The sequence below is a fragment of the Hipposideros armiger genome, unplaced genomic scaffold (assembly GCF_001890085.2).
Source record: "Hipposideros armiger isolate ML-2016 unplaced genomic scaffold, ASM189008v1 scaffold_1458, whole genome shotgun sequence".
Lineage (NCBI taxonomy): Eukaryota > Metazoa > Chordata > Mammalia > Chiroptera > Hipposideridae > Hipposideros > Hipposideros armiger.
Window position 1 is genome coordinate 39123 of NW_017732808.1, and position 26063 is coordinate 65185.

General features: G+C 42.6%; 1 protein-coding gene and 1 pseudogene across 9 annotated transcripts in view; one reads left to right on the forward strand and one right to left on the reverse strand.

Annotated features, from left to right (window-relative positions):
- TMEM255A (transmembrane protein 255A) overlaps nt 1-26063 on the forward strand; it is a 78340-nt gene that overhangs the window by 28202 nt on the left and 24075 nt on the right. For 7 of the 9 annotated variants that reach the window (XM_019633975.1, XM_019633980.1, XM_019633976.1 and 4 more), the window contains 4 exons: nt 6049-6117; nt 7585-7653; nt 8059-8147; nt 16167-16329. In XM_019633975.1, coding sequence (XP_019489520.1) covers nt 6049-6117; nt 7585-7653; nt 8059-8147; nt 16167-16329 — 390 coding nt within the window. The remainder of the gene's footprint in view (nt 1-6048; nt 6118-7584; nt 7654-8058; nt 8148-16166; nt 16330-26063) is intronic. The other 2 variants (XM_019633978.1, XM_019633981.1) reach the window with 2 other exon arrangements.
- LOC109377578 (eukaryotic translation initiation factor 4 gamma 3-like) overlaps nt 24549-26063 on the reverse strand; it is an 11168-nt pseudogene continuing 9653 nt past the window's right edge.

Genomic DNA, 26063 nt, shown 5'->3' on the forward strand with positions numbered 1-26063 from the left:
CAGCGGCTGCTCAGCTCGGGCTGGACTCGAACCGCTGTTGCTCAGAGCTCAAACTCTTGAGCGAGCTCTTAACCAACTGAGCCACTCGGCCGGCCCCTCCTCTCTTCTTCTTTTGGTACTCTTATGATGTGAATGCTGTTACACTTGATGTTTACCCACAGTTAAGGGTAAACTATCTTCATTTTTTAAATTCTTTTTTCTTTTACTTTTTCCTATTGGGTGTTTTCTGCTACGTTGTCTTCTAATTCCCTGATTCAATCCTCTGCTTCATCTAATCTGCTATTGATTTTTTCTAGTGTATTCTTCATTTCAGTTATCATATTCTTTATTTCTGACTGGTACTTTTTATGGTTTCTCTGTCCTTCTTTATGCTTGTTATCTCTTTGTTGAAACTTTCATTAAGTTCCTTAAGCATTTTTTTTTAGCTGAGCCATCCTGCCACCTGTTGGCAGCTCAGTGGCAGCTCAGCTCGGGCCGGACTCGAACCGCTGTTGCTCAGAGCTCAAACCCTTGAGCGAGCTCTTAACCAACTGAGCCACTCGGCCGGCCTTCCTTAAGCATTCTTATAATCAGTGTTTTAAACTCTGTCTCTGTTATGTTGGTTGCCTCCATTTCATTTAATTCTATTTCTGGAGATATCTTCTGGTCTTTTATTTGGAACATGTTTCTTTTGTTTCCTCATTCTGGCTGCCTCCCTGTGTTTGCTTCTATGTATTAGGTAGATCTCCTATGTCTCTCAGTCTTTGCTGGGTGACCTTATGTAGCATGTGATGTGTCCTGTGTGGTCCAGTGGTTTAATCTTTCTTATCTCCTATGCATGTATTCCAGGAGTGTCCCTTGAGTGAGCTGTGTGTGTTTTCTTGTTGTAATTGAGCCTTGATTACTATTGGTGTGTCATTGGGTGAGACTGACTCCCAGGCTGAGTGATTGTGAAGACTGGCTATACCCACAGTGTATGAGCTGCTGTGTGGGAGCTGACCCCTCAGAGGAAGATTTTCCTCCACAGGCTCTTGTATTTGTTGACACCCCCCTTTGGGTGTGCCACTTGTGGGGCTAATCAGGTAGTACTCTGATGTGATCTGAAGCTGTCCTCCGGGTATGTTTTTTCTGGTGTCCCTTGAGAGGGGCTCCTGTGCAGACCAATTTCAGCTTTGCCTGTTACCAGCCCATGGCTACCTGGTAGGAACCACAAAGCTATATGTGGCTGGCTGCTGTATCTGCTAGACCTGGAGGCTTGTGAGGGTGGCCTCACTGTGAATTGAGGCTGGCTGCCACCAGTGAGCCTAAGGCAGCCTAGCAAAATGCCCAGGACCTCTTGGTCTATTGCCACCTGCTGGCAGCCCATAACTCCCAGCTGTTGAAAGAGGCTCTTTAGGTGTGCAGGCCAGGCTGGGTGACCCAATGTTGAGTGTGTCCTCGGCAATGCAGCACTAGCTGGGTGGGGCAGAGTCCCAGGGAGTCACGACATATGGCACATGTTTTTCACAAAGTTAGTGCAGATTCAGTTCTTATACCAGTGCCTGGCCTGTGATTACTTCACGCAGTGGCCTGAGAACACTGCAGGCAGCTACCACTCATCTCAGGCAGTGCCTTGCCTGTGATCACTTCGCACAACGACCTTAGAACACCGCAGCCAGCCAGATTTGCCTCAGACTCACAAATCCTCCAGAGCTGCCCAAGACTGGCTGCGGTACAGGTTTTGGGTTACTGTCTACCATCAACATCTCCCTGGAATGTCACCTGCTGTCTGCTGTTGTAAAAGTCTTCCGTGTCTTGTGGGGCAGGGCTGGCCACCCAGGCGCTGAGAGTGCCCTTGGTGATGCAGCTCTAGGTGGGCAAGGTGGGTTTTCAGGGAGCTAAGGGATGCGGTCAGTGTTTTCTATAAAGTCAGTCTTGGCTCCGGCACTGGTGACAGGCCTGTGACCACCTCACAAAAATGTCCTGAGAACACCACAGCCAGCAACTGCCCTTCTCTGGACCACAGGTTCTCGAGAGCTGACCAAGAGATGCTACAGCACAAGTCTTGGGTCACTGCTTACCAGCAAATGTTTCCCAGACTGCCATGGGCCATCCGCCACTGCAGAAAGACTTCTGCAGCCTGTGGGGTGGAGCCAGCAGTCCAGCAGTCAAGAATGTCCTGGGCAATGTAGCACCAGCTATGCAAGGGGCGGGCATCACCAAGGTGGTGTGCACGCATGGATTCTAGCAAACCAATGTGATTCCAGACTTGGACCTTTGGGGGAGGATTCAACACTGAAAAGATGGTGCCCTCCTGTAGGCCAAACGTGTGTCAGGCTCTGCATAGGTACAACAATGGCTCCTGTTCCTCTAGCTCCTGCCCCAAAGACACACAACTCAGTCTTTCCCAGCATGTCCCTGGGCCTTCCAAGCTGCCGCCCCTCCATCAAAGGCCAGGCGAGTGCCCGCAAGCAAGCAAGTCCATGTGCAGGCTCTACAAGAGGATGTCTGGGTTTCTAGCCATCCTCCACCCCACAGGGATGAGCAAAGTGGTCGCTGATTTTCACTGCCAGGTGTCATGGGAACTTCTCTTCCTGGCACAGGACCCCTCGGCTGGGGAACCTGGTGTGGGTCTGGGACCCCTCCCTCTTCAGGGGGGACCTCTGACACCAAGATTTCCCTCCCAACATTCAACCACCATCTGTGGGCTTGGAGTCAGCCCGCTTAGCGTCTCTTCCCCTCCTACCAGTCTCGATGTAGCCTCTTCTTTATATCCTTAGTTATAGTGGTTTTGTTCAGCTAGTTTTCAGATGATTCTTGAGGTTGATTGTTCTATAATTTATTTTTAATTTTGGTGTGATTCTGGGATGCAGTATGCATAGTGTTTACTTAATCCACCATCTTGGAACTCTTAACTCTTGTTGTTTTAACAGCTTTTTTTTGAGATGCAGTTCACATCCCATATAATTCACCACTTAAAGTGTATAGTTCAATGGCTTTTATATCTTCACAGTTATGTGCAAACTATTACCACACCAATTTTAAAAGATTTTCATCATCTGCAAAAGAAAGCCCGTACCCTTTAGCTATCATCTCCTCATACCCCTATTACTCCTAGTCCTAGGCAACCACTAATCGACATTATTTCTTTATAGATTTCCCTGTATTAATTAACATCCATATTAATGGAATAATATAATATGTGATTTTTAGTGACTTGATTTCTTTCACTTAGTATAATATTTTTAATTTTCATCCATGTTACAACATGTATCAGTGCTTCACTTATTTTTATGACTTAATAACAGTCCATTGTATGGCTATACCACATTTTGTTGTCCATTTACTAGCTGATGGACATTTGGGTTGTTCTCACCTTTTCGCTATTATGAATAATGCTGCTGTAAAGATTCATGTACCAGTTTCTGTGTGGACATATGTTTTCATTTTCCTTAGCTATATATCTAGGAGTGGAATTATTGGGTCATGTGGTAACTATGTTTAAACTTTTCAGGAACTATCGCACAGTTTTTGAAAGTGGCTGTGCCATTTTACATTCCCACCAGAAATGTATGAGTGTTCCAATTTCTCCACATCCTTGCCAATTCTTGTTACTATCTAACTTTTAAATTCTAGCCATCCTAGTGGGTATGAAGTGGTATCTGATTGTGGGTTTTATTTACATTTATTTCCCTGAAACTCCTAATGGTTTTGATTACTGGTCTTACTCAAAGGCAATGGGGGAAAATCCAAATTATATTTACTGGAATTTTACTCTAATGACCCCTACCTGCCCCTGACTCCAGGCCCTCTGTACCTCATGCAGTTAGTGGCCTGCAGTAGAGCACTGGACTCAGGGGTTTGGGGTAAGGCTGGGTGAATCTTTAAGGAAAACTTTCTGCTTCCACTGTACCTGTCCTTAGACATCCACCAGTCCTCATTGACACCCAGTGAATTTTGAGGCAGGAGGTTTTATTAACCTATTTGCCAACTTAAATGAAAAGCACATTTGGACCCTAGCACCGCTTGGGTGTGTTAGAGCCAGGCTTTCCTGTTTTTGAGGCCCTTTAATGTCATCTTGTCCTTGGGCTTTGGGGCATATGAACTTCCTCTCAAGACCTACCTTCTTACACATCCCTCTAAATGTGTCTTGTTCCTTCTTTCTTGTCCCTTATTCCCTTCCTTTCCGGCCTCCAAATATAGCCATTAACTAGATGGGAAAGTCACTTTTTCTCCTCCTCCAAATGGATATAACAGTAACCTACCTCTCAGGGTAAGTATGAGGATATGAAATCATGGGTATGAACATGCCCTAAGAGTGTCTGGCACAGAGCAGACACTCACCATAAAGCAATTTCCATTTCCATCCCTTCACTCCAGAGCTGGTGGTCCTTTAGATTAAAAAGGTTGTTGAGACCTAACTGAGTGACCTTTTTATACCTCCCAATTGTATGAGCTTATTTCTCTTCTGGGGTCTCAATGCAGAACAGCAGCCAAAAGCAACAAATGGACAACCCCCACATATGTTTGTTTTCATTTAGGGCGGTTGGTGGCTGAATGCTTTATGCAGAACTAGGAGGTCAGGAAGGCTGTGACCAGCACATCAACCTCCCCTTCTGTGGGATAATAATGACTTCTGCCATCACCCAAACACAGAAAATAAACCTGCTGGGTGTGAACATGGGAACCCTCATTTCTTTCCAGCCTGACTCCAAGCTAAGCCAACAGGACGATGTACTTTTAGAACATTGAGCAGCCAGGAGGTTCATGTAGAAGCAGCTAATGGGAAATCCTAGGTACTTGATGGGATGGCAAGCTTGGAGGCAAGAGGCACTTGAGTGCCAGGAACAGGAGATGCTAAATTACATGTGTGGGGAAAAGCAGCGACCAGAGTTATTGGAAATGGTGAGAGAAGAGCAGGTAGGGTGGGGAGCAATTAGTAAACTCCCTCTGCCAGGGTGCTTTGGCCAAATCCCTAAGGCCAGTTTGCATAAACTGCTTCTCCTGTCCTAACCTGCTTTTGACCAAAGCCTTCTACCACTCAGGGGATGTTAAGTGTCAGTCTGAAAGTGAAAAACATCCCCTGCCTGCAAGTTTCCAGACAGCATTGGATTATGTCTGTCTCTTCTATACCAACCTCCCCACTCCTCACCCTTCACCCCCACCCTTCACCAGCCCCATGACTGTCCTTGAGCCCCATGTTAGTTTTCTGGGCTTTAGCAGTATTTTTGGAGTTCACTGTCTATATCTAATGTGTGTAATTGAGTGAAAATGGCTCATAAGTTCAGTTGAGCTTATCTCAGTAGATGCTCGTCCCCCTAGAGCAGCGGTTCTCAACCTTCCTAATGCCACAACCTCTTAATACAGTTCCTCATGTTGTGGTGACCCCCAACCATAAAATTATTTTCATTGCTACCCTATAACTGTAATTTTGCTACTGTTATGCATTGTAATGTAAATATCTTTTTGTTTTCCGATGGTCATAGGTGGCCCCTGTGAAAGGGTCATTCGACCTCCAAAGGGGTTGCAACCCACAGGTTGAGAACCGCTGCCCTAGAGCTTGCTTCCTGAGCATTTCCTTCTGGAAAAGCTTGTGACCATGACAGCAGGGAGTACATGTCAGCCAGCCTTAGTCCTGTCCCCAGGTGATATGAGACCTCATTGTTGGAGCTGAGCTCCCCCTGTTTGGAAGTGTGATGTTGCAATAGACTGGAGCTTTTAATCTTCTTCCCTGGGGACTCTCTGTGAGAAGACAAAAACTAGAAATAATTTTCAAAAAACTAAAGAGGAAATTTCCAGAAACCCATTTCTCAATCAATTTCCTAATTTCTCATTAGCCAGTGGTCCAATGCAAAGCAATTATTAGAACACTTGTTTCTTATCGTCACATTTTCAGTCTTCCTAGATGAGCAGCTTTCAGAAATTAACCCAACCCACTGCCACTTCTGCGCGCGCGCGCGCGTGTGTGTGTGTGTGTGTGTGAGTGTGTGTGTGCGCGTGTGTGTTCTCAAATCTTTTATAACCAATCAGAGCACTTGCTACTTTGTTTTCTAAACGAAAACCCCATTGGTTTGGTATTTCCATTTCTAGGATCTGAAACCACTTTACGCTAACCGGTGCCACTATGTTCCCAAGACATCACAGAAGGAAGCTGAGGAGGTGAGCCTGAATGAGGGTGTATGTCTTACCTTTTGAGAAAGTCTCCTGTTCTGCCTAAAACCATCTTTCTTCTACTCTTTTCCAGGGGCTTAAGGCTTGCTGCTACGTATTTGTAATTGATTTCCTCACTGGATGAGAGCACAGTGCTAATGAGGCTATGGTTATAGGCTGGAGCCTCAGGAGGCCTAATCAGATTTACTCTGTTCTGTGGCCACAGACTTCCCCTCTGACCCCAGCAGGCAGCCTCGTAGTGTGTGACTTTGATCCCAAGAGGAGCAGATGAGAGTAGAGAGGCCACAAGGCAGGGTCCTCCCCCATCTCTGTGGATGATGGTTCAGTTGCCTGTGGTTCAGGTGCCCAAGCTTGAAGAAAAGAAGGAGCCCCACCAAGGCACTAGGCCTGGGACTAGGGGGCAGAGCCTGAGTCTCACACACAGAAGGGGTCAAGAATCCAAATGAGGGTGATTGAGAGGCCTTGTCCACTTGAGACTCTGGAGTGGCCAGAACTGTCAGCCTGCCCCACTCATGACACCCCCAAGAGGCCTGTCTGATAATGCTTAAGTGGGCACATGAGACTCTCTCCTGCCCCAGAGAGCTCTCCTTGTGTTCCATGTTGCTTCACATAGAATTACAGGTGGTAGGCGGTGAAGTGAAGCAAGGCTCCAGGTCATTTTCAGAGAGCTTTCATTTCAGTACACAAAAGCCCCTCCCCAACCCAGAGATTACTTTCATAGGAAACTCTACTGTGTGCTTCTAGGAACTTTGACAACTTGGTTCTCTGTTAAACTCAAATTGAAACTTAGCCGCCCCTCCGCCCCCTGCCCTGTCCCCCGCCCCCACCAGAATAGTTGGAAAAATTGTAAACTTGCAATTGGGAGAAAGGAGAGGCAAGTGGATATAAAATGGCCACTGCATTGCACAGTTTCAGGGGAAACCATTCTACATAAAATACAATGTGAATGGTGCCTTTGCAGTTGGGCAAAGCAATCGCCCTGCTCCCAAGGCATCAGGGTAAATGCTTTTTTTATGGCTCTGCCATGCACTTACTTCCTTTTGCTAATCCTAATCACAAATTTACCATTTTTCTAACTATCCTTCGGTTAAAAGGGAGGAATAGAAATGTGTGTGCTTGTCAGAAAGGCAGTGAGCATTTGGATGAAGGACGGATCCAATATTGAAAAAAGAATCCATTTACTACGAATGTTCTCTATAACACAGCAAAACAAATTTACAAGCATTTCATTGCATCCATGAGGGAGACAGCCTGGAAATTTTTTTTACCAACAAAAGACAGTAAATGGAAATTAATCTTTAAAAATTTTGCCAACTCAAGATATATAAAATGGCATTGCTCTTCTCTTGATTTCATCATGATTGCTTTCTTGTATTAACTGTAAAAATATTAATAATGACTCCTGTAGGTTCACTTGTAAACCATATCCCCTTAACCTTATTTTTCCTATATAAGGTCATAAGTTCCTCAACCAAAAATTCTTCCGTGAGGGTTATGAGGAACCTTACCCAGGCAGCTAGAGAGGTACCATTATACTTCAGAGTGCATGTGATTGTCCCTCTGCCTTCCTTCCCATCTGATCCCTTTTCTTCCTGTATCTACCCTGATTTCCCTTCCCCTTGTATCCTCATTTCCTACCATCCATTTGTTCGTCTGTCCATCCGTTTTTTTCTTCTCTCAATGTCAACCCTTCAGGGATGGGGCACCGGGGGCTGTGGCTGAAGCTGGATGTGAGCACAGCTACACAGTAACTTGCTTCATGCCCAAGTTCAACCAACCCCCTGCCTAGCCCCATCTTTCCCATGTGTTGGTGTGCTCATCTCACAGCCATCTTTACTGTCATTATCAGTTGCTAACTCACATTTCCAATCCCAGAGGGTCCTGGTTCCTGCAATATCAGCTTATCTCCTCAATGTTGTGTGCCCTCAGGTGAAGTGCCCTCACCTCAGCCGTGAATTCTGCACTCCTCGCATCCGGGGCAACACCTGCTTCTGCTGTGACCTCTACAACTGTGGCAAGTAAGAGCTGAGCATATAAGCACAGGAACAATGGTTTTACCATTATGGACGCTAGAAAGGCTAGGGTGGGAAAAGGGCATACAATAAAGATCAGAGACGAAGACACTGGCTGGTCAACAAATTTCAGCTCACATACATTACCTGCCTTCTCTGTGCCAGGCAGCATGTTAAGCGTTTTTTTTTTAAGATTTTATTGGGGAACTGGGGGAGGGGAACAGTGTTGGGAAATTGGGGAAGGGGAACAGACAAGTTGCTGTCCTTTTGTTCTTCAGTCTAGTTGTGGAGGACATCGCTTCACTGGCTCATGTTGGCATTATCATTGCACTCTTCCCGGGTGAGGCACATTGGTCGCTGGCCACTGGACAGCTGCTCACAGCAGCTCTTGGCAGCTCATGCTGGCTGCCGGCCACTCACGCTGGCTTCCAGCCACTCATGGTAGCTTTTACTGCAGCTCACTGCAGCCTATGCTGTCGCCGGCGACTCACGGCAGCCCAGCTCCAGGTCGAGCTGTTGTTCACCATCTTAGCTGTAGAGGGCGCAGTGTCACTGGCCCTAATGTGGGATCCGAACTGGGACCCTGCTGCTCAGAGCTGGCGTTCCAACGCTCCACTCGGCCAGCCCAAGTGTTTTTAAATATTTGATCTCATTTAATTCTTCTCTATGTAGAATTATTATTCCCATTTTACAGATGGTGAGAGTGAGGCTCAGAAGAAACAGACAACTATCCCAAGGTCACACAAAACTTGCAAATGGTGGACGAATTGTTCAAACCCAGTTCTAGGTCCAATTTCAATAACACTCAACAAGTCGTTATTGAGCACTTTCTCTGTGCATGGCCCTGTTCTAGACACTGGAGATTTGGCAGCAAACAAAACAAAAGTCCTTGCCCTCGTGGTGCCTGTATTTTATTAAGGAAGACAGTCAATAAACACAGGAATATATAACATGCCACGTGTTGATCAGAGCTCTGAAAAAAAAATGAAGCAGGAGAGGTAGATGTATAGTGACAGGTAGGGACTATGTGTGGTGTGTTAGATGGAGTAATAAGGGAAGGCCTCTTTGAAGAGGTGACATTTGTGCAGAGACCTGAGTGATGTGAGAGGACAACCCAAGTAGATACCTGGGGGAAAAGAGTGTTTCAAGCAGAAGGAACAGTAAGTGCAAAGACCCTGAGGAGCAGGTTTGGTTGCTAGTTCTGCTACAACCACTCTGGCTCTCTGCCCTCCAATTGTGTAAACATCATTTAGTCTTTCTTTAAAAACATATTTAGGAGCTAGTAATACAGAGACTGCTGCTGAGGAGCTTACAGACTAGTAGGGAAGTCAGACATGTGAACAATTACTTGAAATACAGTGTGATAACGGTGGTGGGGATCAGTGGATGTACTGGGGACACTGGCAACCGAAATAACTGAAAGTCAGAGTTGCTGAGGGTTGGGCGATGTCAAGGAGGATTGATGTGAGAGCTGAGGCTTAAAGCATAAGTGGGGAGTCAGGAAACAAACCGAAATGGAGTGAAGGTGGGAAAAGTATTCCCAGGATGTGGGGGTGGGTGTAGTTATACAAGGGGATAGTAGGTGAGGGCAGAGCTGTAGTCACAGGTCAGATCATGGATGGCTCATTGGCCATAGATGTGCTTTTAGACTTGACCTTGTAAACAATTGGGAGCCATTGAAGGGTATAGCATGGAAGATGGATTTGAGTATTTAGAGAGGATGCAGCTAGGGGGCCACTGCAAGAGTTTAGGCCAAAGAGGATGGAACCTGGATTAAGTTGGTTTGGGGACAATAGAAAGCAAGGAATACTTCTAAGATCAATTTAGAAGGTGGAATTGACAGTGAGCAGGTGATGGAGAGTGTAAGTGAATAGCCCTGCCTGTTGGGTGTGTGTCAGCCAATGCCTGCTCATGCACATATTCTCCAGATTCTCAGTGCAGAAGTACTGAGGGTCAGGAGACGGAGGGAAGAAGAGAGGAGTTTCCAGAAGGGATTTGAAGGAGCTAGATCCAGAGAGGTTGATGGATGCAAACCCCTCCTCACTTACATTTCCTACTCTCTGTATTGGGGGGCCAGTTTCTCTGAGTTGAGGATTAAGATCTGACAGACCAGGGGCAGGGAGAAGAAGGGGGTACTAATACCAGCCTTCACTAGCACCAGTCTCATTTCATTAAAAGGTTTAGGAGAGGAAGAGAAATTTAAAGACTCAAATGAGGTTTAGGTGATTATCTGGGAGCTCCAATTATTCACGGTGTAATAATAACTAACACTTGTAAAGGACGTCCCTCCTAGCAGCTGTGATTGAGAGCTGGCTATAATTGTACTTTCTGAGCCCATCCTTCCAAAAATGATCAAAGAAATGGAAAATAAGTCCCAGGGAAATTGGGATTCTTTTGCTATCTTTCCTCTTGCCTCTCCTTATCCCTCCCTTCCCTGCTCTGTCCTTCCCTCTCTTTTTCCCTCATTTCTCCTCTGAATGGCCTCTTCCCTTCTCCTTTTTGCTCCCCTCTTCTTCTCCCCCCCCCCTTCATCGCCTCTTGCCGCAGGGGCTGGGAGCTGGCCAGAATGGGGCTTGAGATCCAAGAAAGAGACAGGAGGCTTACCGAGGGGGCTGAAAACTGATTTCTTGCAGACACACTTTTCTCTCTGCAATTAGGTGTATTTCTCAAAACCATTTGAATAAACTAAATCCTAACTTTAAATACCAGTTAGCTGAGCCCTTAGGTGAATTTTTTTGAAAGTGGAGACTCAAACCCAATTTATCTTTCTGTCAATCTGAACTTCATAATAACTGACTTTTTAACTTTCTTAAAACAAGTTATGCCAGTATTGTCTTCAAGGCTTTAAAGGGATTTTGTGAGAAGCTGTGCTAAATTCTGGGCTTCCTAAAGGTAGTGAACATGACTTCATCTTATCTGTGTCCCTAGTCCCCAACACAGAACTGGGCATGAATAAAGACATGATGCAAAGGGAGTGACATTTGTTGAAAAGGAACAAAAAAGGTAATGTCCTTTTCACCAGGAAAATAGAATATGGGACTAAGCAACTAAGAGGGGTTATAGGAATGCTGCTCTTAAAGATCTTCAAGCATGGAAATAGTTTTCACCTGTCTGATGCCAAGAGCTCTGTCCCAGGCAGCAGTCATTGCCCTTTCCCAAGTCTGCCTTATTAAAATTCCAAGTACAAGGCCAATAGAAAAGCACTTACTGAGCTTTTCATCAGGAAACAGTATTACTAGTTAAGAAACTAAGACCATGAGACTTAAGAAGTGATGATCCTACAACAGAGGGAAAAGTTTTACTTTGACCTGAGGTTTTTTCCAGCCAGCACTGATGAGACCTAAACTCCAGGCCTGAATATAGCTAGCCACAAACATTCTGAGGCTGAGACTTTAATTTTGCCAAATGCATACTTGTTTTCCTTACACAAAGCGTATTTTTAATCAATTGGCAGCTCCTCCAGTCCATTTCCTGGAAAAGAGGCCAAGAGAAAAAGTGGGAACAAACACACCAGGCAGTCATTTGTACAGTGCTATGAAAACACAGAGTTTCTACTGTCCCCTCAAACCCACAGACCTTCTCTGACGTCAGGGGCAATGAGGTTTTAATACCAAACATAGATTATTCCATTTAGCTTTGTGCAGGATGGTGGCTTACTCTAGGACACAGGTCCTTAGCAGCAGCCTTTCAGAGTACTTTACTCAGCTTTGGAGAGGTCAAGTCAATATCACTGGTTTTCAGTGTATAACCTAAAGGAAATGAAAGGAAAATGGGGTGGTTTGTAAACTGCTTCAGATGGTAATAAAATGAAAGACAATAGCTTATTTTCATTCATTCCTCCCTTGACAAACTTTTACTGAGTTCCTACTATGTTCCAGGGACTGGTCTAAAAGAATACCTATCAATAAAACATAATTTTGCCCTTGAGGAACTCAGTTTACCAGGGAGATTGTAGGAGGGGGTTTAGAGCAAGTACATGCAATGAAAGAGATATGCAGAGACTGCCCATTGCCACCACCTGTCCATCAAGTTGGTGAATGGTTCCAGGACCTTACTGAATAGCAGAAGCATGCCCTCTGCCTTATCCAAGATGTGTTGCTTCCTATTCTGTTAAAAGAGGTCTGAATCACAGAGAGGTTATCTCTTTCTCCAGGCACACCCAGCAAGTTGAGAGCAAGAGGATGAGAGCCCATATTGGGTAATCAATCTCATGATCAATGCAATGATCAGTCTTTAAACTCAGTTACTCATTCACCAAGTACGTATTTATTGATGACCTATGTTTCTACCACTGTGCGAGGCAGTGATAGAGAAACAAAAGAAGTTAACAAATGTCCCTTACTCTCAAGAAGTTACAATTTAGTCGGAGACAGCATGTCCACCTTGGCCTTGGTTGTAGCTTCAGCACGCAGCACAGTACTCAGCATTGATTAGGCTCTCAACAAACATTGGATTAAATGAATAAGTGAATTATTGACATATGCAAAGTGCCAAACTAAGAAAAAACAGACTCTTCTGAGGCTGTGGATGGGGTGTTCAGGGAAAAAGCTAATGAATGGGCACTGGAGTCTTTGAAGAAGGCACTAGAGAGGTGAATATTGAAGGTTTTAGCAATGGGAAATATCAGGACAGACAGAGAACAGAAGGCAGTACTTCCTACACCAGGAGAGAAATCTGAGCAAAGATTTAGAATAAGTGCCCACCATGACCAGTTTGAGGCTTCTGAGGACTCCAGCATGGCTGGAGTGTGAACTCCATTTTGGAGTTGGATTATGGCAGGCTGAGGAATTTGGACACATTTTCCTGAAGGTAATGGAAACCATGCAAGGGCTTTGATTAAATGAATGACTTAGTTTTAAAAATGTTTTAGGAAGCTTAATCAGGAAGTGGTAGGGACTGGCAGGAGAGCCCTGTAGTTCTGGAGGTTTGATAGTTGGAGTGTTGAGAATGCAAAAGATGGAATTTCAGAGGAAGCTTTGCCCAAGGAGTGAACCAAATGGAATCATGAATCTCAAACAGAAACAAAGCACATTAATTGGTTAAATCCTGAACCAGATCTAAGAATTAACATTATTTTGCTTCATAATTCAGTGGAAAAACAATTTCAATAGCTGCTGAACCCACTCAAACTGAAACTAAACATATATTCTCTACAACTATTGAATATTTAAAAACAAACTATTGACCTAAGGCCAGGTTGTGGCCTGTGCCTTTAAAGTCTTAACACCTTTAAGAACATTATTCAACTGTTTGAATCATGTTGCCAGAGGTTGGCTCTTAGAAAGAAAACAAATATAGCTGCATGTTTTTGTGGGGACTCTTATTATGTACTGGAGTACTGCTTTCATGCATTCTCTAATTGAATCCCCCAGGCTCAGAGAGGTTAAGAAAGTTGCTCAGGGTCAAACAGCAAATGAGTGATAGAGCCAGATGCAAATGCAGTCCTACTCCGCAGTCTGCTATGCCATAATGCCTATCTATATGTATTACCAGCCTGCACTCAGTGTCTTAGGAGGTAGGCAAAGATAATTTGGGGGTAGTCAGAAAATGACTCTTAAGCCTCTCCTGGGCCCCTTCCACCCCATATTCCCCCCTTAACACAGGCCTGCCCTTTCCAGGGGATAGTCCTTGTCTAGCTGTGTGCTTTTGAGCAGTAAGTAATTTGTGTGTCTTCCCTGCCCCACCCCCAGTACATTATTAACTAACAGGGACACTCAGTGTATGCTTGTAGTCTCTTCAGGTATGTTCTTGAAAATACTGAAATCCAGTTCAAATTCTGCTGAATTTAAACACCTTTAATATTCTACCGTGGAAGCTTATTGTGCAAAACAGTGGGTCTCTAATATGAGTGAGCACCTTAAGAAAGATTCCTGAGCATCACCCCTCACCCCTGCAATTCTGCCAGATTCAGTAGGATTGGGGCTGGGCCTAAGAATCTGCGTGTTAACCATCTTTTTCTCAAAGATGCGTACACATATACACAGAGACACCAACAGGCACAAACAAATAATGCACTGACACACACAGGCAGGCACACATAGACACAAACACAGATGATTCTGATACAGGCTGTCCTGTAACCACACTGATTTCAATTCCTTAGAGAAACACTGATTTTTAAAGAATTCTAAGATAAATTCATCTGTCAAGTTTAAAAGTGTTTTCTTGTGTGAATAGTCCCCCACCCCGATTCATTTGGAGGTTAACCTTTAATTTTTTTCTTTTCATTTTTGATGTTTTTATAGTGGGGGGAGGGTCACATGTATTAACCATCCTGATCCCAGGGCATTTGGGTTTGACTTTCATTTTAAGATTTACAGTGATTTAGATTCATTATGGATTCCAGTGACCAAGTTGTAAATTAGATTACAACATCCTAGAGGACAGGAACTTTTATTTATTTAATTCACCAGGTATTTATGTAGCACCAACTATGTGTCAGGCACAGCAGTGAACAAAAGTAACCAACTCCCTGTCCTCACAGAGCTCACATTCGAGTTGGGCAAACAGACACACAGACAGTAAAGAAGCACACACATTAGTAAGGAATGAGTGCTACAGAGGAAGTAGAGAAGGGAAATGTCTTAGCTTGGGCTGCTATAACAACATACCACAGACTGGGTGGCTTCAACAACAGATATTTATTTTCTCGTATTCTGGAGGCTGGAAGTCCGAGATCAGGGTGCCAGCATGGTCAGGTGGTCAGGTTCCGATGAAAGCTTTCTTCCTGGCTTGCAGACAGCAGCCTTCTCACTTTGTCTTCCTTCACATGGCCTTTTCTCAGTGACTGTGTATGGAGATCTCTCTCTCTCTCTCTCTCTCTCTCTCTCTCTCTCTCTCTCTCTTTCTCTCTCTCTCCTTTATAAAGCCACCCATCCTACTGGATTAGGGCTCCACACTTATGACCTCATTTAACCTTCATTACCTCCTACAAGCCCTTCTCCAAATACAGTCACATTGGGAGTTAGGGCTTCAACATATGAATTTTGTAGGACACAATTCAGTCCATAGCAAGTAATGTGATAGAGAGTGACTGGGTCTGGGAGTGGGGTTGTCTTTAAACAGAGTTCTCAGGGACGGCCTCTCCAAGGAGGTGATAGTCAGGTTTTGTGCAGCAACTCAGCTTTAGTTCTTTATTGGGACATTGTTTTTTTGTTTGTTTGTTTATTGGTGTTTTGTTTTGAGAGAGGAAACACTGAAATCTTCGAAGCCTGAATTCAGATCCCAGCTGTACATCTTATGACTTGAGCAAGTTCCTAACCTCTCTGTGCTTCCATTTCTTTATTGGTAAAATGGGAATAGTGATAGTACCTACCTTATAGGATACTGTAAGGGTTTGCAGTGCTGTCTAATAGAACTTTATGTGATGATAGAAATGTTCTGTAATTTGCTCTGTCCAATCCAGTCCAGTACAGTAACTAGTGTGACCCTTAGAAGTGTGGCTATTGAGCACTTAACATATGGCTGGTGAGAATGAAGAACTGAATTTTTAAATTTTACTTAATGCTAATTAATTAATTTAAATTTAATTACCAGGGGTGTCAAAAAACACGTATACACATGACTTGTATTCATCTTTTGTTACTGGTATATATCAAGTATTACAATTTTAATACAGTTTTTTCCTTCCTTAAAATGTGTATACATTTTTTGGCACCCTCTGTAGTTACATGTGACTAGTAGCAGCCATATTAGCACAGATTTAAAATGCTTAGCACTGTGCCTGGCACATAGCAAGTGTCAATAAATGTTATCTAGGATTAGTGTTAGTGATGGTAACAAGTGTTTCTCTGACAGGTAGGAGTTGTTGGAGTTTTGTTTTGTTTTATTTTGTTTTTTAGATAAACAGCAATTGTACTGATTTATTATAGTGTCTTTCTTCCTGAGTATACTCACGGCTATGATGTCCCTTACAATAGCTCCCCACCTACCCACCTGTTTTTTGCTGAGCTGCATGGTAGCCAAAGCCCTAGGGGGCCAGCCTGTTCCGTGGGAACTGACTGGAGTGTGTTTCTCCCTGTCCAGCCGGATGGAGATCATTGGTGGGTACTATGAGTACATCGATGTCAGCAGCTGCCAGGACATAATTCACCTCTACCACCTGCTCTGGTCTGCTACCATCCTCAACATCGTCGGCCTGTTCCTAGGCATCATCACTGCCGCTGTCCTTGGAGGCTTTAAGGACATGGTAAGGAAGGAAGTGACTCCCCATTCCACAGAGGTCCCTGTTGGGGGCCAGAGCCAGGCTGGGCAGTTAGGAACAATGGGGACCCATGTATTGAAGGGAGAAATCAGAAGCAATTACTTCAAGAATGTAGCTACCTTCAAACATCTCAAGTTGAAGGATCCAGGTAATGCCATCAGTCTGCAAATATTTCTTGTTAACATGAATTGCCTGTGTTCTTGAGGCACATTCTGAGGGCAGGAAAGGGAGGGAGGATGTTCTCAATTCTCTGGTTCATGCTGTTTATGTAAACATGCCTTTCAAATCCCTCCTCCCCCCATGTGCTTTTAGCAGAAACCTTTTTGGGTAGTTTTTCCCCTAATAGACTTGGGGAGAGATTGAAGGAAAGAGGTTTTTTAGTTACAGGTAAGAGTAATGCTAGTTTCCCCCTCCCAGGAATTTTGTCCTGGATTTTCTCCAGAAAGAACATCTGGACTGTTTTGTTTTTTGTTTTTATGTGTGTGCATTTGAAGGGCCAGCCCTAGGCTAAGCTACTTGCCAGGTCTTGTCGTCAACCTCAGCCTCAATCTGAGCTTCCTCACATCCCTTTTCCTCCCTTTCAACTCTTTTCCATCTTTGTGTGTGTGTCTGCAAAGGCACACCAGGATTCAGCACGCAGTAGGTGCTACATAATAGTGGGTTCCTTTTTTCTTTTGCTTTTAAAGCACTTCTAAGCATTTATTTGCTTTATTTAATAAATCTTAATCTCAAATTACAGAAATAATAGCTTTAGAGCTATGATTATTATCCTGGCTTCGTATGAGAATAGAATCACTTGAGGTGCTTCAAAAACTCAGATCCCTGGGCCCTTCCTTCAGAAATTCTGATTTAATTGGTCTAAGTTCAAGCCCAGGTGATTCTGATCTGCAGTCAGGGTTGAGTACCACTCCTTCATTCCTTCCTTCTCTCCTTCCTTCCTTCTCTCCTTCCTTCCTTCTTTTCTTTCTTTCTTTCTTTCTTTCTTTCTTTCTTTCTTTCTTTCTTTCTTTCTTTCTTTCTTTCTTTCTTTCTTTCTTTCTTTCTTTCTCCTTCCTCTCTTCCTTCCTCCCTTCTTCTCTTCCTCCCTTCCTTTGGTTTTAACATACAGTTTTTTTTAATTATAATGTATCTCTTATTTTTTGTTCTATGCTAATAAAAAGTTTTAAATTGCTACTAACATATTGGGCATTACAAACTTTGATTACTTTAAGGGCACTTGATACAAAATAATTTGATTTATTCATTTTTGCTCATTTAATCACTCAAGAGAGAGTTTATGAGGGCCTACTAAATGTGGGAAAAATCAAGATAAGATAAATGCCCTACCCTTAAGTATCTCAGGATCCCCCCCTTTGTTTTAGTTTCAGGTTGTACAAAACAACATAATGACTAAACATCCACACCTCGCACAAAGTGATAACCCTCCCGAGTCCACCACCCCTCTGACATCGTACATAGCCATTACAGTACCATTGGCTGTATCTCCCATGCTGTATTTTACATCCTGTGAATATATATATATATATATATATATATATATATATATATATTTATTTATTTATTTATTTATTTATTTATATATATATAATTTTTATATTTATATATTTAATTATAGTTAACATTCAATACTATTACATCAGCTTCAGGTGTACAGCACAGTGGTAAGGCATCTACACCATCTATAAAATGATCCCCGGATAAGTCCAGCACCCATCTGACACCCTACATAATCTTTACAACATTATTGAATATATTCCCCACACTGTATTTCACAGCCCCCTGACTATTCTGTGACTATCAGTTTTCAACTTCTCCCCCACTCTCCAACCCCCTCCCATCTAGCAACCATCAGATTTTTCTCTGTATCTCTTGAGTCTATTTCTGTTTTGTTTGCTTATTGATTCTGTTCTTTAGATTCCACATATAAGTGAGATCATATGGTATTTGTCTTTTTCAGTCTGACTTATTTCACTTAGCATAATATACTCTAGGTCCATCCATGTTGTTGCAAATGGTAAGATTTCATTCTTTTTATGGTAGAGGAATACTCCTTTGCATAAATGTACCACAATTTCTTTATCCAATCGTCCATTCATGGGCATTTCGGTTGTTTCCATATCTTGGCTATTGTGAATAGTGCTGCAATAAACATAGTGGTGCATATATTTTTTCGAATCAGTGTTTTGGATTTCTTTGGATAAATACCCAGGGGTGGAATTGTTGAGTAATAAGGTAGTTCTACTTTTAATTTTTTGAGGAACTTCCACACTGTTTTCCATAGGGGCTGCACCAATTTGCAATCCCACCAACAGTGCACAAGGGTTCCTTTTTTTCCACATCCTTGCCAATACTTGTTGTTTGTTGATTTATTGATGATAGCCATTCTGACCAGAGTGAGGTGGTATCTCATTGTGGTTTTTCTTTGCATTTCTCTGATGATTAGTGATGTTGAGCATATTTTTGTATGTCTATTGGCCATCTGTATGTACTCTTTGGAGAAATTTCTATTCAGGTCTTCTGTCCATTTTTTAATTGGGTTGTTTGTTTTTTTGGTGTTGAGTTGTATGAACTTTTTTATAAATTTTGGATATCAACCCTTTATCAGATGTATCATTGGCAAATATCTTCTTCCATTCAGTAGGATGTCTTTTGTTTTGTTGATGGTTTCCTTTGCTGTGAAAAACTTTTTAGTTTGATGTAGTCCTATTTTTTTATTTTTTATTTTGTTTCCCTTGCCTGAGGGGATATATCAGTAAAAATATTACTAAGGGTAATGACTGAGAGTTTACTTCCTATATTTTCTTCTAGTTTTATGATTTCAGGTCTTACACTTAAGTCTTTAATCTATGTTGAGTTTATTTTGCATATAGTGTGAGAAGGTGGTCCAGTTTCATTTTTTGCATGTATTTGTCCAGTTTTCCCAGCACCATTTATTAATTAGATTGTCTTTACCCCAATGTAAATTCTTGCTTCCTTTATCATCGATTAAATGACTCAGGGTCTCTTTAGTAAAATAGATATATAAACAAATATTAACAAATCAAAGGGGCAAAAGATAAAATAATGAATTTATGTTATGTTTTGTGTGGGTACTACTGCTTTAAAAAATGTCCCTCAAGGACGCCAGAGGGCCCCGGTTCGGATCCCACATATGAGGGCCAGTGACACTGCCCTCGACAGCTAAGATGCTGAACAACAGCTCAACCTGGAGCTCGGCTGCCATGAGTCGCTGGCGACAGCGTGGGCTGCAGCCCCTGCTGCAGTAGGTTGCCATGGGCTACCGTATGTAGCCAGCAGCCAATGTGAGCAGCCAGCAGCCACAGTGAGCAGCCATCCAGAAGCCAGCAACTGATCTGCCTCACCCGGGAAGAGCGCAATGATGGTGCCAGCTTGGGCCAGTGAAGCAACGTCCTCCACAACTAGACTGAAGAACAAAACGACAACAACTTGTCTGTTCCCATCCCCCCAATTCCCCAATAAAAATCTTAAAAAAAAATGTCCCTCAAGTGTTTAGGAAATTATTTTGTGCCAAAATGGGGTTTATTTCCAAGAAATAAGGCAGATACATAGAAAGTTTTATTGAAGGTTGGGCACAGAGAGAATGCCCATGTCAGTGTCTAAAGAAGACGGCTGCCACGGGTTTCTGTTTGAAAGAGAAATACTGGCAAAAAGGAGTTTGCCAGGGCAGAATCTGCTAGGGACAGCTGCCCTGATCTTTAGGTTAGCTTTTTCTTATATAGGAAAGTGGGAATCGGTCAGGCAGGTCTGAGGGCTGACATCGCTTCGTGGAGTCTGGTCTGTTTTAAGATAATGTTATCTCCAGACTCCATACTCAAACTTGGCCACAGCCTGGGAATTCACGCATCACCAGTAAAAACTTCAAGGGAGTTGCAAATTTGATTTCGGTGTCAGGGCGCCTGAGGATTAAGAAATTTCTCTTTTCCAGGTTAGGATTCTGTTAATTAAATGGATTAACGAGGTATGGGTAGCCTTGAGAAAGGGAGCAGAACAGAGTTATTAAGTTAATCAGTGTGGGGTGAAGCAAAAAGAAAACAGCTGAATATCAGGATGGATCTAACTGCAAACTAAGTTTATAGGTGGCTAGATAGTGAGCTATGTGGTGAGTCAAACTGTAAACTATTATAGTTAAGTCTAATTACATTATTGATTTACCCAATTTCACCCTTACATTTGGGAGCTTCTTTAACTGTAAAGGAGAGCAAGGGAAGGTTTTTCTTTGTTTGTTTGTTTTTAAAGATTTTTATTGGGGAATTGGGGGAAGTGGAACAGACAAGTTGCTGTCTTTTTGTTCTTCAGTCTAGTTTTGGAGGACGTTGCTTCACTGGCCCAAATTTGCACCTTCATTGAGCTCTTCCCGGGTGAGGCAGATCAGTCGCCGGCTTCTGGACAACCGCTCACTGCGGCTGCTGGCTACACACGGTAGCCCACAGCAACCCACTGCAGCAGGGGCTACAGCCTACGCCGTTGCCAGCGACTCATGGCAGCCCAGCTCCAGGTTGAGCTGTTGTTCAGCATCTTAGCTGTGGAGGGCAGTGTCACTGGCCCTCATATTTGGGATCCGAACTGGGGCCCTCTGGCGTCCCAAGCCAGTTCTTAACCAACGTGCCACTTGGCAGACCCAGCAAGGGAGGTTTTGATCATCATCAAATGACAAGCCTGGGAACTCAGGCAAGGACCAGCAGAGAAAATGAAAGATGAAAGTAAAGGTCAGGGGGCAAGATATTTGATTCATTAGGTGAGAGAACATTAGTGGGAGTATAAGATGAGGGCACCAAGGAGTAACCATTACTTAGCTCATTTTATTAAAATGAGGCATGGTGTGGAACATTAACCAAGCGAACCTAAATAAAATCCCTGGCCTACATCCAAATGTGGTTGGTGACTTGTGGTGTACCACCTCCATGAGTAGAATGCCCTGGGGTCTGCAGGGAGGCCCAGGGGTGCTGGCTGATGAAAGCCATTCTGTATGTAGTGAGGACAGGAGCAAAGGGTTGTGAGCTGGCAGCTTTCAGTAGGATCAGCGAGGAGCCACCATTTCCAGAGTCGTGGAATCCTGAAAGATAAAACTATATCTTCATTCCCTGACCAGAGGTAGATGGTAAAAAAGATCTTAAATAAATGTTTGATGAAGTATTTATTGACCAAAGCTATAAGGATTTGAGATGAATCTTTCAAAAGTGATTATATCTTGTCATTTTCTCCTAATTGGTGTCGCTGATTTAGAGTACAGTGGGGAGGAATAAAAGTGGCATTCTTTCCAAAGTCCGTAATCATTGTCTCAGAATAGATTCGGTGTTGTTCAGACAATATTGCTTTCACTGTTTCCTGCACTACCTAGTAACCTTTGTTTCACTAGAGCTCAGAATGCTACTGATCAGTAATGGGGGTCTCACAACTTAAGCTCCCGAATTTTAACAGAAATGCACATTCTTATATGCACACATAAATAAAGTGCCAAATTTATTGTAAAATTAAAATTATTGATTTAAAACAACCAGACCATTATTTGGGGCCATCTCTTTTGCTCTTTCCCTGCCCAACCCTTCACTTTACCTCCCTCTGTTCCCTCATCCTCTCATGTTGACGTGTCCATTTTCTCTACTTCCTCTACCCTTGACTCTATTCTCTCTATGGCTTTCCCATGCTCATTCAATCTTCCTCTCATGTTTCTTCTGTGTTTCTTTCTCTATAATAGTCAACCTCGTTTCAAAGATTATCCTGGATCCCCAGCCTTGCTACACACATATAAAAAACTTTTATAGAGTTTACATTGTGGTGTTTCTCTATGATTAGGCTTAATTTATTTGCATAGAAGAACTGGTTTAATTTTGCAAGAGCTGGAGCGTGTGTTTTTAGTTGACAGAAGGCCTAGGGAACATGGTTTCTGGGACTTCCTCAAGAAATAATTTTTTTCTTAGAATTCTGGTGGAGAAGTAAGGGCATTTTTGAGCACTCTTCCTCTGTAAAGCAATCCAACTCTTGGAATGGCCAAGATCATGAAAGAGGCTGACAAACATTTTTCTGGCTGTCTGTTAGCTTCATAATAGTGACTAAGGTTTGTAGCTCTTCCAACTTTATAGAAATGTAAATAGTAACCCACTCTAAGGAAGAGAGCAACAGAACTGTGTTGAAACTTGCTGTAAGGGAGTTTCTCCCCTGCTGACACCACAACATGGTTAACTGTGCCACTGCCAAAGCCTGCCCACACATTTTCATCACCTGAGAGAAAGCTTCTGTTCTCCGTTAATGTGGAGTAGATGTGTACCAGAAACAAGACACACTGATTTTGCAGACAGTTCTCAATTATTCACAGGAATGGAGGAGGTGTCAATAACATGGAAAATGAAAAAAAAAACATTTGCCCAACACCTTGCCCTATGTGGCACTCAATAGGTAAAAATACCAGTCTTGTTTGGAAACTAATGAGCAGTGGTGACTTCCGTTAGCAATGCTTTGGCCTTGTTGGGAGCAGGACTCTCATCCTAGACAAGATTAGCTTTGACCCTTGAAAGACTACACACACCACCATGTTATTATAAAAATGGTATTCAATTCTTTCTGCATTGTTTTGTTTTTAAAAGATAAGGAGCAATATATTCTGCTTGGTTTTTCATGGTTTCTGTGCACTGCTAGGGTTTTGCCTCCAGCCTGCAGGGCGGATGAGAAATAAATACCCTTCTTGTCTGCATGAGAGCTTCTTAGCTAGGTTGGAATCTGCCAGAATCCTCACAACTTTTACAAACACTTTGTGATTCATCATATTTCAACAGGCAGTAGCCTGTTCAGCCTTGTCTATTTGACATTGTGTATTTTGGGTCTTATGTTTTTTTCTTTTTTGTTTAAAAAAATCATGTAAATAAATTATTTCAACTTTTCTATAGGCTTGAATTTTTCAAAATAAATTGGGAGGAAATGACACAAGTAATACATATTAGTTGTAAAAACTTTGGCTGTATAGTAGAAAGTGAAGAGTCCCCATTTACCTCCTAATACTGCTCCCCTCCCCAGAAATAACCACAGTTAACAGTTTGTTGTGAATCTTTCCAGATTAATTTCTTTTCATTTACAACATGCATACATATATAATTGTTTGGGCCTTTATTTTTACATAAATTGGGTCATCCTATATTAATATACCATGGTGGGCTCTTTTTAAAAGACTATTTTTTAAAAACTTGCAATGTTTGTCTTTATTTTGTTCTTTATATTTTGAAAGTGAAAAGAAATAGTATTGAGCCAATTAATTTTTGTTTTTTAAAATATTTGTTTTATGTCTTTATAAGCCTTAAAGTTGCTCTAAAGATTTCAAAAGTATTAAGAGTACTTTTCCCAGGGTATTACTTTTTAAAAACAATTCTTGGAGTTCTCTAGTCCACATCATTTCCTTCTGTTCCAAGGTTATGTATGTTTTGAGTACTATTGTGATTTTTTTGAAGCAAGCTGAGAGGCAGGCAGAAAGAATTTGAGGCCAAAAAAAATCTTTCTTACCTTGTTTACCCCAAACCTTCTTAAATCTAGACTACTATGCTTTAAAACAAATGTGAGGTTTACCTGAAGGGGAGGGAAATTTATTTCTCTGCTTTTTATTATACAAGTTGTTTATAGAATCTGCAAATTAAAAAATGACACTGGCATTTGCAGTCCTTAAAATCAATTAAAAGTTCTCAATATATTTTTTTTTTTTTGCTAAACAGATCTGGTGTTTTTTTAAAAAGATTTTTATTGGGGAATTGGGGGGATGGGAACAGTGCTGGGGAATGGGGGAAGGGGAACAGACAAGTTGCTGTCATTTTATTCTTCAATCTAGTTGTGGAGGATGTTGCTTCACTGGCCCAAGTTGGCACCATCATTGCGCTCTTCCCGGGTGAGGCAGATAAGTAGCCGGCTTCTGGACGGCCGCTCACGGCAGCTGCTGGCCGCTCACGCTGGCTGCTGGCTACATAGGGTAGCCATGGCAACCCACTGCCACAGGGGCTGCAGCCTATGCCATCGCCAGTCACTCACGGCAGCCCAGCTCCAGGTCGAGCTGTTGTTCAGCATCTTAGCTGTGGAGGGCAGTGTCACTGGCCCTCATATGTGGGATCCGAACCGGGGCCCTCTGGCATCCCAAGCCAGCTCTTAACCATCGCGCCACTCGGCCGGCCGCAGATGTGTTTTTTTAAAGTGTGAGTCCTCCTTTACTTTTATCCAGTACCTTTTCCCTCAATGATCACTTTTATTTTCTCTTTCTCCTCTCCCACTCGTGCACACGTGGAGGTTTCTGCATGAATTGGCCTTGCTACACTGTGATTGGCGAAAACATGAAACTTAAAAAAAATACTTAAATTGTTTCTTTTTGTTATCCTCCATTTGCTCTTTGCTTCCTGAAGCCATGTGAAGAATGCCTTGACATATTTGAGGGCCACACCCTTCCTATTCTGCTCTGCGGGATCCTTGCTGCTTTCCCACTTGTGGATGGCATCCTCAGAGATTACCTCTTTCTCATATAGGCAATCAAAAAACATCCATAACATATTGGCAGGTTGATCAAGTTTTACTATTGATGCTTCAGTGTATAAAGCGCTTGCATTTCCTTCTCTGTATCCAAATCTAGGTACTTGAGTAAGATCGGTACTCTGCTTGCTTACAGCAGTGTCCACTCGGAAGGTAGAACAGTAGGCTATAGTAGCTGCTTTAAAAACAGCTTTCATTAAATCTCTAAGGAATGTAAGTGAACTCATCTGTCTTTCATCCAGATTAGCCTCTACCGAGTCAAAGATCTGTTCAGCATTTGCTTTGTCCTCAACAATGAGTTTCTCCAGTCATTTATATAGCTTGTCAGCAGAGAGTTCGTTCTTTGAAAGTACTTCGAAGGAACAGGGACTGTCAGTCCCCATAAAGTCCAACTTCTGGTCCCAGAGAAAATTATATACATCTTTCCCTTCTGGTAAAAAGTCCTTCCAGCTGAGGTCAACCTCCCTCCAGAAGGCTCCCACTTTCTTATGGCTCATTTGTGTGCATAGAAGGTGCAATATTTCAGACAGCAAATCCCAGCTCTTTGAACGGGAAGTAAAGGTGTGGTAAATTCTATGATAAGTTCTCTCATGGAGATTCCACCTTCTACTAACATGGGAGTCACCAGTTCAGCAATGTACAACCAAATATGGGTAATATCAATGGCTCTATCATCTGCTAATGCCAATGTTTCGGAAAAAAACACTTTTTTTAATTAAAGATTTTGTCTTTTTTTCAGAAAAAAATGACTAATGTTTTATTTTCATAGACATTTGAAATCTTTGTATGTATGTCTTTTTAAAAATCAAGTTTATTGGGGTGACAATTGTTAGCAAAATTACATAGATTTAAGGTGTACAATTCTGTAATACATCATCTATATATCACATTGTGTGTTCACCACCCAGAGTCAGTTCTCTTTCCATCACCATATGTTTGATCTACCTCATCTACCACTCTCCTCCCCTCTTACCCTCTGGTAACCACTAAACCAGGGGTCGGCAAACTGCGGCTAGCGAGCCACGTGCGGCTCTTTGGGTACGTTCCATCTCAGAAGTTTGCCGACCCCTGGAAGAGCCAATCCTGTCCCTCACAACAATTTAAAAGTTATAGAGAGCCATAATATATTTTTACATAATCACCATTAGTGAATAATGTCCTTTAAAATTTTATAAATTAAACTATAATAGTTTTATTTTCATTTT